The 13,744-nt window shown below is 32.2% G+C and overlaps 1 protein-coding gene across 1 annotated transcript in view; it reads right to left on the bottom strand.

Annotated features, from left to right (window-relative positions):
* The window catches only part of LOC145680558 (uncharacterized), a 77,302-nt gene that overhangs the window by 25,741 nt on the left and 37,817 nt on the right, over positions 1-13,744 (bottom strand). Inside the window, exon 4 of the mRNA XM_081751190.1 lies at positions 7,982-8,067. Coding sequence (XP_081607316.1) covers positions 7,982-8,067 — 86 coding nt within the window. The remainder of the gene's footprint in view (positions 1-7,981; positions 8,068-13,744) is intronic.

Here is a 13,744-nt window from a genome sequence, read left to right on the forward strand (position 1 = left end):
TGAATTAAAAATAGTTCTAGACCGTTGATATTTCTACAAGAGGTGATTTTGTAGTTCAGCTAGCATCTTCGCTTTACAGTATCACTACCACTGTCTTATCGCGTTCTATATTGAACAAGAAACTGCGTTTGTGTATTTTAAAGTTGTATATAGTTAATAGATAAACACAGTTGATAACCAACTTCTGTCTTCTTGGATTCAATTTACCTTTTCATATGTAATAATAATAATAATAATAATAATAATAATAATAATAATAATAATAATAATAATAATAATAATAATAATATCAATAACAACAACAATAATAATTATTTTTATTATTTTAATTATTATTATTATTGTTATTATTATTATTTGAAACTAGCTCTACAAAATAGCTACGTGTTAAATCCCTCTAAGCAATAGAAAAAATGAAATTAGTAAATGACATATATATATATATATATATATATATATATATATTAAAACAAATAAATTATTAAGTTAAATAATTTGTAAGAAGTTCTCCTTGTGAACATCCGTACTGTTTTCGTAGTGGATGGATGTTTATTCAGTTGAGTGCTTATGTAATTATTTCGTGTTTTCTTTGCTGTCGTTGAAGTTCAATTTTTATATTTTATTATGACATCGATGTATTTTTATTAAAATAAATTATAGAAAATAGAGAGGAAGCTTTAAATATTTCGAAACAAAATTTCCCCTTACCTTGTCGTGTACAGAAAAAAATACAACATAAAACATGTTTTCTTACGGATTAATTGATATTTAAGAATATAATAATTATCATGAATCAAAAGTTGAAATCGTCATGTATTTTTTTCTTTCTGGCCCTAATACTCTTACTTGTATTTCTCATGTATTGTGCAGTTAGATATACAACGTTATCTAACCATTTATAACTATATGTATTAAATGCATTTCATTTATCCTAGTGAAGCTAGCAACACCTCTGTTGTATATGTGCATAGTATTAGTGGCCAATATTATACAATAACTTTTCTCCCTAATCTATTGTTAATAACTTGACTCACACCAAGCACTAAGTTTTTAACCAAAAGCACCTTCCATCGCACAAGTTGCTTAGGTTAACTGTAGCAGGAACGCAAATCCCTGCTAACTAGACCTTAATATTGTACTACAGCTATATTGAATAATTACAAATTTTGATAAGTAGTAAATTATTACAAGGAGCTTCATTTAATTAATATTTTCTGTACATTGCTATTGCATCCATCTCCATATGTTAATGACTTTATTTCATAAAAATATTTCATAACTTCAACCCGTATTCAATGATGACACCTGGAAGCTTATACAACCAACAAATCATGTTATGTTTTCATGGTTGAATATACTATACAAACACAGCCAGATACGATTTTGTATTTTTTACTTGAAAAGTATAAGTAAAGACTGTTTTCAACTAAAGGCTATTTTATTCTTTATAGATATTGTTTCTTTATATGCTTAAGTGTTGAATGTGTTAAACATTTTATTTGTGCTCTTGAATTAAAAAACTGAAATTACAAAACAAGAAAATATTATATTTATAAGAGCTCCAAATGCCAGAAAGAAAATTTTTTAATGTTTCGTAATACAGGTAAACAACTAATATGTTCCTTTTAGTTGGAATAGACGCCTATCGTCACTTCAAATTTAATAACAAAAATTGTACTTTTGTCAAAATAAAATTGGAATTTTGACGAATTTAGAGTTTATACCAAGCGATATATATGACTACCGACATAGTATTTAATGATAAATTATATGCATACACAGAGGAGATGTATATTTTGCGTGACTAGCTGACACACAATTATGACAGGAAGTTTGATCTATCTAGGCAAGAAAGAAACTATAATATGTAGTTGTCACTTAATGAATTAATTTGATAATTTAGAAAAGAAGAGTTTTGTTGGTTTTCCAATCATTGGTATGCTATTTAATCGAAATATTGAATTTACTATTTTGAGGAAATTCTGTTACTATTTCGCTGGTTCTTACGACCCGACCCCGAATAACATTACCCGACTAATCTATTCTGAAACACTAACGTCACCGTTAGCATAAGTTTACAGAAACGTATCAATCAATACTCAGTTATAAATACCGCGTTACAAATAGTTTTAGACTGTTGATATCTCTGCAATGTTTGAAGGGAAAAGGTTGGCATAAAAGAGCTTATGTTTAGTTTTAGGCTTTTCACATGAATTTAAATACGATTTTTAGTTAATAAAAATTACGATATAAATGAATTCGTTGTTTACAGTAAAATGAAATGTAGAATTTAATGTGTAATTTTACATGCCATACATTAATTTTTAATGTTAATAATGGTTATAGTTTTAATAAATTCAAGATCAAGACTACAAAAGAGGAGTGGTGCTGTAATTTAAAGTTTAATCTGAAGTATTACTGTGGTTTGAACCGAGGAATCTACATCAACTCGGAAGTTTTCAGAAGTAGGACGAGGCGGACTCCTTTGAAGCAAATGAGAAGTGACCTGTTTCAAGATAGCATTTAATCAACACATCAGTATCATGTACTTTAAATACTTTGGCACACAGGCTACAAAAGTTGTAATAAATATTTAAGTAGCTGCAATGAGAATCACGATTGGCTTGCATTTGTAAATATAATGAAAACTTCGCGCAAAATACTGAACAGTTATGCTACGTGGAGAATAACGTATTATGTTCTAAGTATTTTTATAAGGATGTTTTTGAAAGCGCCTGACATTTTGTAGCAAACATTGCATTAGCAAGCGTGCTGCAGTCTATTAGTACTTGTGTAATTATCTTACAATGATATTTGCAATAATTGAAATAAAAAGGACAAGAGTTAGGTGTAAAATTTGAGTGTTCATTACCTGTTTAAAAATATTGCATTGAAATCGTTCTTTGTTTGTTAAATGGAATGTGGGATGTGATAAGCTCTGCGAAGGCGCAGAAGTGGAACTGTTTTGTCATATAGTTGAAACATCTGAAAGTTTGGCGAGAAATGTTCCACATTGTATTTCTGGATATGAGAAGCGAATTACATAAAAGACAATCGAATACAGAATAAATACACTAAACGCAGTCGTTTAATGAAATTGTACGAATGGGAAATACCAGTTGACGAAAACATGCAGAAGAAACTGGTGGAGACATTCGTTCAGCAGTTCCCTGATAACACCTGAATAGATATAAAAGTTATCCATTTAATATTTAAGCTCAAAGTTAGAACTTTTTATAGCACCAAAATGTACTTATGCTTGGCAACAATAGAAAAGGCTGATAACTCAGACGTTCGTTAGTGTAACTTATTTATTTTACACATCCTAATGTATATTAGGACAGTTTTAGTCTCACACACAACAATCGTATTTACGTTACTCTATTTATGAAAAGAATATGCATCACTGTTTTATACGGTTAATTTTAATTATTTGATAAAATTTGATACTGTACTGAAATGTATATTATTTTATCTACGAAAATACAGTTAAAACGTTTTGTGTTAACTAGACGTTACAAAAGCCGTAGAGTATCGCATTATGAACGTTTTCCTACCTACAGGAGAAGGATGAAATAGAGTCAAGATGAATATTTGTGGAAGAATATTTTCGCCAAAACGGTGACCAATACGTTACAATAAAACATAAAATTTATTACAACGTTATATATTAACTTTTGTACTAAAATCTTTTAGTACAATATTTTTTGTCTAGCATTTTGTTAAACCAAATTTCATAAACTTTTTCTCTTTTGGAAAATTAAAGGAGACACTGTTTCTAACCTTTCTTTCTGATAAAGTAAACTGCAGGAAGTCTTGATAACTTTTGTTACGACAATTCGTTAACTTTTGCACTAAATGCATTTAGTAGAATATATTTGTCAAAAATTTTCGTTAAGACAAATTACAGAATATTTTTATTGCTGGAAATTAAACAACATATTGTTCTGAACTTTAGTCTCATGAAATTAACTGCAGACACTTTTGATACTTTTTTGTAATAACATTATATAATAACGTTTTATACTAATAATCATTTTGTACAGTATTATATCGGTAAGTTTTTGTTAACCCAAATTCCGGAAACTTTTTCTTGCAAAAAAATTACAATACATTTATTTTAAAATATCTAATAAAATGTATAAATTTATGTAACTTACGACATAATATAAATTTTCCGCATTCTTTCTAAATACCCGTTTCTTCTGTGCGATTTCGAAGGTTGCACAGAGGGACACACACAGAAACAGAAATAAAACTATTGATACATAAGACTGTTAAAGAAAACAGAATAAAATATCTATTCACTTCTTATAAAGAATAAAATCTAATAATTATGGTGCTCAGGTCTCATTATACACCTATGACACTAAGATGATAACTACGATGATACAAAAAAATACACACTGCAAAAAGTTCAAAGATGTAAATGAACCGTTCTTTCAGACAATACGGAACAAGGAAAATAGAAAAAAACATTGGTTATTATTTTCTGTTTTCCGTGCGTTAAAAATGAAAGTTATTTTACATCCCTTCTTTGGATTTGCTGATCCCTATAGAATTCATTCGCATTTTTCCTCTTTTCCATCCAAGAAAAGAGAATTACTGTGATATATCAGTCGAACCCAATACAATTCAATATTAAATTAAGTGATTACTAATTCTTCGTAAATGTGCTATGTACTTGAATGCCGTCATTACACGCAACAAAATAATTCTGAAATTATGTAAAAATAGCAATGGGATAATTGCTACCAAACAATTACAAAAGATGAATAAATATTATTTCACTCAGAAAAATCATTTCCATATATGAGTGTAAGAAGATACTAAGCAGTTAAAACGATCAGGTTAGACCTTGTCAATTCATCGCTCTCAAAGAAGAAATAATGTTTCCTGCTATCCTGGAAGGGTGAGCATAAATGATAAGTGTCTTTTAGTCGTATATTGATGTCAAAGGAAGGTTAGTAATTACCATAGCATCACAACTTTGAAATATGGGATACATTCCAGCTCTTGCAAAATTCAATTATGGTTTGCAAATGAAATTACATATACGGAAATGTAAGTTAAATACGAGTGATGAGAACGTATATCTTCAAGGTTACATACGTACTGTACAAAAGCTTGCAAAGTAATGAGACTATTACTACATAAAAGAAACTAAGTACTTTCAATGTTACCTCGTTTAGCCTAGCCGGCATAACCCTGGGACGTAAAACTCTTTCAATGTTGCATACACGAAAAGGCGACAAAGAAATAATAAGTGTACAGACCAGCACAGCGTCATTAGAACCATATGTAATTACATGACAGCTATTGTTCCTAAACTACCGGTAAAAATTTAAATAAATAAAGTTTATTTATAGTTAAAACCTTGTGCTTCAGTTAAAATATTTCTTATTTCAACTACAGTGATTAGAGTGAATGTACTTAGAGCATTTAGAGTAATAAAATCGTTATTTTCGTTGTGGTCAAAATTTCCTGCGTACATCACTATCTTACTTATTTTTCCTGTTCTCTCTCTTTCTGTATAATTCGTCTTTCTATCTCTCCCTCGTTCTTCCAGATATACCATGACGAAAACTCGATTTATCCATACTTACATCCTAACACAACCGAAGCTGAAAATCGGTGGATAGGAATATACAGGTATGTACCCTGAGAGGTAGACGATTGTGTATACATGTATGCAATTAATTGAACGTGAATAACGAATTTTCAAAAATTGATTCTTGTGGACGAGCAAAAAGGAAATTCTGTTTGTAAAGTGTATAACACATATAATAATATTTAAAGGAAATTAAATTACATGCAAGATAACATTAAACATATTCGTTTGTCGAATTTAACCTTTTAGGTGGCAGTCTGATTCGTTGGAATTTTTAATGTACTCACTGTAATCTTCGACCGGTCAATCCAGGTTGAGGTCGTTGTAGTCCTGATGTCGAGTCCCAATTAGGTGCGGGGGTCCATGGCAGGTTCCATAAGCGATGACTGAAGCTCGTCCTGTTGTGTTTTCGACTTCACAATTACTACTCCGGATTTTCACTTGCGGTAATCCCAAACAACGCACAATTGCTTAGGATATGGGAGCGTAGATAAGTACTAAGACGCGTGAGAGTAATATACGACACACAGCGTATGATATTTCACAAATTAGAAAATTAATGATAGGTAAGGAGGTTCACTTCAGTATTCAAATATATACGTTCAATTTTCAAATTAATATCTCATCTTTATATGCTCAACCAGAGCAAGGGAAACTTGCCTCCCGCGACAGCACACAAAAACTTTGAGCAGCAAACAAAAGTTATACATACGAGTGGCTTATCGCAAAGCAACGACCAGCATGGGTCGTGCGCCGAAACAAGCATACACACCAATGAATATTTCCGTAGCTAACAACAGTATGTATATGGGCAGCCGGGGAAATCCCGATTTTCATTTGTAACATAAGGACCAGAATCATGGCTACAAATATCGATAAGTCTTTCCTGTGGAACGAACACTGAGCAATTTTCTTTCTTTTCTTTATCATATAAGGGAGTCCTGGGAGATTTGATTGAAGCCCATACACAAACATATCAAGGTTCATACGAGGTTCGTTTAATAAGTTAAACGTTGGAGCTGTTTTTCCTGTTTTTGATTAAAAGTTATAAATGAGTTCAGGAAGCCGGTGACAGTAATTAAATTGCATGTACTTTATTTACTTTCACTGTCAAAATGGAATACGGATGCTAACTATTCTACTATCCGCATATGTTTGACATAGTACTGTCAATTACTAGATTTCATGAAGAAGACGTGGAGTGTGCAATAACAAAAAAGTCATAACCGCAATTTACTCACTTGGTCACAAAGGAAGTCCATCCCACCAAGCAGTTTTCAAAATGCTGAAATCGATTATAGTCAGTACTACAAACGTAAACAAAAACCTATGGGTGATAAAAATTTCGCATTGTAATGCATGGTTTACCTATAATGTATTTTGAGCAGCATTTCCGTTAGTAACATGAGAGCACTCTTTCTGTTGAATATCTCATGAATACAACTCTTTTGTGGATTTTATTAGTTCAGGTATGCAAAAATCCGCAGTGATATTCTTGTTCCATGATGAACTGCAACGTTGATCATCTTAACATACACAAGAAATTTTGCGAAACATGTGGTAGCATTGAAAACTTAGTAATATTTTGATCACATTTCAAATACAGTTTATACTCTTTACGATTCTAGCATACCAATTGTTCAGGAAGTCAGGAAACTTTTCTGGGAACTTCATAGAATCTGTACACTTCCTGACGTCGACCCTTGCTGACTCGTATCAACTCACACGACATCTTGAAATTATTATTATTTACAATGCTGATTTTGCCTATAAACAGTGCTTTGGATAAATGCATTGGTTCTTAGAAATTCCGTAGACTTTCTTTTGAGGGTCATCATACATCACGTTGCTCACAAAATCATCAAAACATTTTTGGGGTTGGTTACGCAGGGTCTCATTCTTGAACGTTATTGAAGTGTATAAAATTTAACAAATCCACAACCCATGCTGTAGTAACCCATCATTCCTATAACAAACCAAGTGTTCGTGCTTTTCCTGGTTAGTATATATGCCCCAATCTAAACATATAAAAAAATTACTCTCAATTTTGTGTTAGTCATACTGTAGTTCCTTAACGCGTACAAAGCCCACTCTGTCAGTATTTATTAAGTTTCTGAAATTGTAGAGTTGTAGAGAGTGGCTACATTAAATCAAACACTTAAATCCAATACAATGTTATAAGAACATAGATATCAGTAAAGATCCAGATGAAACTAAAGATCAATTATACCATGTAAAAAAAAATACAAATACGCTATTGAGTAAGGACTGTTGAAACCATGTCAGCTAGAAAAAATCAACTGAACTGAACTTACTATTTTCCTTCGTACCTTCCCTTTTCCTATTTACCTAGTTATTTAAAACTCTTACTTTGTACGCTCCAATGAGATTAATGATTCCAGAAATTCCAATAATAAGAAAACATCCAAGAAATGATTTGACTGAGTCACGAGCGTCTGTAAAAAGGAACAAATATCGAAAATATTTCTTAGTATACTATGCTGGCAATTACTATTCTCTAATTTTGGTATTGAAAAAACACTAAAACGTAATTATGTCAAATACATCACAGCCTATAGTTAGTTGATAATACTATTTTTTTTGTCAGAAAATATAACAGATTTTTATATAACTTATATATGCGCACATTGTACAACATTTCCTCAAAATCTTACTGCTGTTTCTATTTTTAGATAATACGGAAAATGAAAGATACAAGCCACTTTGCACAGAACTACTATAGGGTAATTCTATAAATAAATATAAAACTACTATTGTTTAAAGAATATTAATGTCAATGTAGACTAATATATTATTGTGTACCACAATGTAATGAAACAAAATATTTAATTGATTTTTAAAATGTGTATAAAACAGGCAATGTATGAAGTGGAGGCAGTTTGAATATTCTTTAGGATTCATAATCCAATGGAAAATTTAGAGTGCCTTGACTTCTACAATGCAAATGACCGGCTATGACTTCTAGAACTAGGAAGACTCAGAAAGAATGTGCAAGAATGTTGACATGACGGAAAAATCATATAAATACTACCGGATTCTCTTCCGGGTAGGAGAAGTTCTATTTTGACGTCGAAACTCTGCGAGTCAAATTATTCATAATTAGTTTTGGTCACTCCGTCATTCTGTCCATCAGAGGTTCTGCTCGTCATCGTTACCAAAAGTAAGTGATTATGCATTGTCTTCTCTAGTCTTTAAGTCATACCAGTCCACATCATGCTCTGTAGTTATTCAGTCATTCAAGATCAGTTCATTAAATTCTTATTTTAAATTATTTCTGTGTTGTCGAATTTTATCTTTGAAATTCTACTCCCATGTTTCTAATTCTGAGCTACGCTATCTACGCCCCCAAGACTTGCATTAGTTTAAATTACTTCTTGGAGGAACTAGGTGGATGTTAAGGCAATTCAGTAGTTTTCATGTATGAGAATTGTTTGGGGTTCACGACCCAAACAAGAGGTCTCCGTTCGACATGCCTCCAGAAGTTTCTAACTGCCTTTTACGTCACAAAACCGGTCACGTTTAAGGTAGATTGCAAACCTATTTTTAAGGTTTTAGCAATATGAACAAAAGTTCTTGCAAGAGTACCTGCGAACGATCAACAATAAAATAATCATAAAGCAAGTCAGATTGTCAAATTAAGTCACTCATAAATAGCAATATATATCGTAAGAATCTTTAAGCTGTAGTTACTTTTGTAGTATTTAAAAACTAAAGTAAGAATTACTGTTAGAATGACTGACAACAAGAAAGAAGCCAAGCCATTTGTTGTCGTTAACTTTCTTGTGATATGATAACCACACAGTTCTTGCTACATCACTTTATGGTGGGAATAGAATTAACTGAACTTGGGAATCATCCTGTAGAGTTTAGTCAACTCAACACAAAATTTGGGCTTTAGTTTCAGTTAATCGTTTTATCCAGTTACAATTGCCATGTTACTTTTGCGATGGTATCTACAAATTTTGTGATAATCGATGCTTAAAGAAGCCTCTCCTAATATGTTTTAGTACTTCAGTTACTTTTTTCTTGGACTTTTGTTCTGTTTTTCTTATTCGCATTCTTGGGAGACATTCGGTAGCAATCCCCACGACATTCTGCGTAAAGTAACACTACGAAAAAAATGCAAAATTAGTCATAATTGCTATGTCGGTTTTCAGAAACTAAATTTTGCCTTGCGTTGACGTAAACTTCCAGTTTATTACTAATGTTGCGGTCATTGTTACTCTGTCATAATGAATTTGTTAGTGTTGCATCTTATACAACAATTTTGTTAAAACCAATGAAATCAATATTGTGATATTCTTGAGGAAAAGCTTCAAATTCATCTCTGTGTAATAAGGAGGAAAATAAGAAAGGAAAAAAACTTGTTCTACCTTTGAAAAGTTGTTATTGAATGTTTACTTTTCGATGTTTCGCAGAAATAAAAACCATTGAAAGTCTTTCAGAACTAATTCAGATGAGGTCCTAAACAACATCATTTGGTATCACAAGTATAATAAAAATCGACATGACAATGAGAGCGCTCTTCGAAAAGTGATATATATATATATATATATATATATATATATATATATATATATATATATATATATATATATATATATATATAATATGGAGCCAAAAAACCTTTCACTTGCTGGATTTACAAAGGGAATTACCGATATTATAATTATAAGAGTGATTGCGTTTACGTTTCCAGTACTACAATCTACGAGAGAAATCGCTCCCCAAAATTTATTTTAAAAACTCCCGCGATCTAGTAAGTTAAGCATGTATTTCTTTTTCTTAATGTATTTGGAAACAAGGACCCTTACGATAAAATCTTAAAGAATGATTGACTTTTATTTATTTAGTTAGTTAGATAGGTTTTAAATACAACGTTAACTGACTTCTGTCTAGCTTATTCGTCCTCCCATATCCCAAAAGAAATTTTCGAGGTATATTAATGTCTCTTAATGTTACCACAATAAAATAAGATAACTGAGCTTGTAGTTCCTGCCTAAGCCATGTATTTTTCCTCCAATCTTCCAGCAAACATAAGTTAATAGTATATCAATGTGAGTTAATGCTAAAGCAATATACACAGGTAACTCTGAGGGTTGTTTCTACCTTGATAATGCATATTCCACAGCATATTTTAACAAATACGAGATACATCAAAGTAGCATCAGACTATCATAATACAAATAGGTTACGCAGGAGGTAGAAAATATCTGATAAATGTATACATCCTCACATACCTGGGCAAATTAAAATCGACATTATCTACAAGGTGATTTAATGCTATGAAAACATAATGACATATGACAACGTTACATCGTGTTTAGGCGACTTATAGCAATCACACACACACACACACACAATTATATATATATATATATATATATATATATATATATATATATATATATGCAGTAAAAGTTGTTCAAAGAGATGACAATTCAAAGGGAGTGAACACAGGGTATTTGCTCCCTAAGCAATGTATACTACCCTCACATATTCCAACAAATGCAAGTTGATGATACAGTCATGTCCAAAATGATTGTCGCATATCTATAACTGTCTTCTTGTAAGAATATAATTTGATAATGATTTTGCAGAGTACTTTTAATACTGAACCTATGTGTATAATCTTGAAATGTATATTTGTTTTAAGTTTCATGCGAAAAGAATTAGAAATACAAAAATTAGAGTTAGTAAAACAAAATGTTGCTAAATGGACAATGAGGCTTTATTTTCATTCTATTGTTCTTATTTACTGCTTTTCTGACTTGAAACTTGACACATACACCTCTTTGCCGATTATGCACATACTAATATTATAAGAAATACCAGGGAACTCGTTATCAAATTATATTCCTGCAACATATTTATAAACATGCCACAATAATTTTGGGCATGAATGTACATTAGTGAAATCTTAACGTTATCACAACATAATGATATGACAAAGGGAATACGATCTGCTTAGGCAATATATACACTTTCCAACACTCCAGGAAATACAAATTTGCAGAACGTAAAATGATTTAATGGCAAGGATTATTCATATGGTACTGTCTTCCTAGATAATTTGTGTTTTCATTATCTTGGTTCATTAAAGGCGTTGCATCAAAAGTAGCTTAATATTACCACGGCATTCAGAGATTCGTTAAAGAATGATTCTTGCCAAGATAATTTATATCTTTTCAAAATACGTCAAACACAAGTTGGTTGATAGATGCTTATTAATATTATAATAATGCAAAGAGATCACAATGACTGTACTCTTAATCTCACGAATATATACTACTGGCACGTGTCCTCCTTTGAACTATTAAAGAGGGCTACTTTTACAATACAAAATATTACAAATGGAATCACAGACCTGCACCCTGCATAGTCATAGACCACGTTGTGCATTCCATCAAATATGAATTATCATTACTCACATATTGCCTAATGTTATCACAGCGCCAAAAGGTTTCATAGAAGAAAAATAATGGCTATGTAATTCATAACAACTTCCGCTATCCAACCACTACCAGTAGGAGGTACATCAAAGAAGTCTGAAAATAAATTTCCCTGACTCCATCCATATCTGCTTATTTGCTACAACATATCTGCTTGCAGACGATTTGATTAGTCATTGGTTATGACAATGTACTTTGTACCTCCGCCATAATTACAATATGACCCATATTGTTTGGATGATCTACTGGGATGAGAATATTTTGATACTGTCCCCAGGACTAGAGGGTGACTCTTGCTGACGGTATCTTATCCGAGTAAAACGCACGAAGTTGTTCGGAATAAGTGGCTGCATCAAAATCAAATTATGACAAAACATGTACCAATGCATCCCGAATTAGATATGGGAGTATCTCGACATGTGCACCGTACTTATTCTAGAACTACTGTAGCGTATGTACAATTGAAGTAGGCACTGCTGAATTTCAACAAGCAACATCCGGCACTCCTGAGGTTCTTGAATTGATTGGCCTCGGCCTTGTTGTGCTCCTACCCTGGGATTTGGTAACTTGCGTAAGATTATCCCAGCAATCTGGGTAACGGCGAACATGGACGGAAGGCAAACTTGCTTAAACACAACAAGCACTATGGCTGCAAATGTCGTGACTTGCTAGCAGCACATCTTCGGTGAATAGATTAACTGGTAGGTAATGATGACTCCAGTCTGGTCGCGCAATAGGTGTATCCTACTCCCTTAGAGAATATGGGTTACTTCGTGATTTGCAAATCAAGTAAAAGGGCACAGATTAATGGTGTACATCGTGTATAAGGACAAAACCTCTAAGCTTGAGAACTATGGTCCGAAAGCATCTAGCTGGTTTGGTCATAAACTTAGGCCGAACGGCTGCAACACCTCCTGTAAGGCGTGCAAAGAGTGAGAGTAAACCATTTTCATTTAATTTTCAAGCATAAACAAGTTGATGGAATATCAAAGGTTAAGTTCAACGAAATAATGTAATGTTGATGTAACATGTAAAGTATTATATAGGAGGCATTTCTTGCCTAATCCCTAGCAATCCAATTTGATCCAATTAATACAATATTGGCATGCAATTTGTACCTCTTCGCACTTTATACCAGGGGATATTTAAATCCCTTAATATCTTGAAGTAAATAATAGTTGACTTTACGTAAAAGTGACTTTCTGTAAGAACAATATATACATATCTTACGGAAAGATACTTCTGCCTTGGGAAGTTATTAGCCTCTATATCCCAGAGAACACGATTTGGAGGTAGTTCGAGGCTAGCTTAAAGTTTTCAGAATACAAAAAGACTACGTCTTGGTAGGCTAGAGCTAGTTCCTGTGTAGCCAATTTCCAACCTTATTTGTTGACGCTACGTCAAGGAAGAACTGTTCATATAACGTATATTAAGATTTTTCTGCTCAGACAATTTATACTTCCTCCCATATTTCAAGAAATTAGAGTTGACGGTACAAAAATTTAGGCTTAATGCTATTCCAACAAAAAAATTACCTTTTCTTTCTTCCTAGCAATTAATACGTTTCTGCAATTCTTATTTCTCTAAGTATACCGTTCTTATTTGTCTTTGCAGAAATAAAGTTTAACAAATGATTGTGTATATACAATCTACCCAAACA

Source organism: Thermobia domestica, chromosome 3, assembly GCF_964235325.1.
Source record: "Thermobia domestica chromosome 3, izTheDome1.hap1.1, whole genome shotgun sequence".
Lineage (NCBI taxonomy): Eukaryota > Metazoa > Arthropoda > Insecta > Zygentoma > Lepismatidae > Thermobia > Thermobia domestica.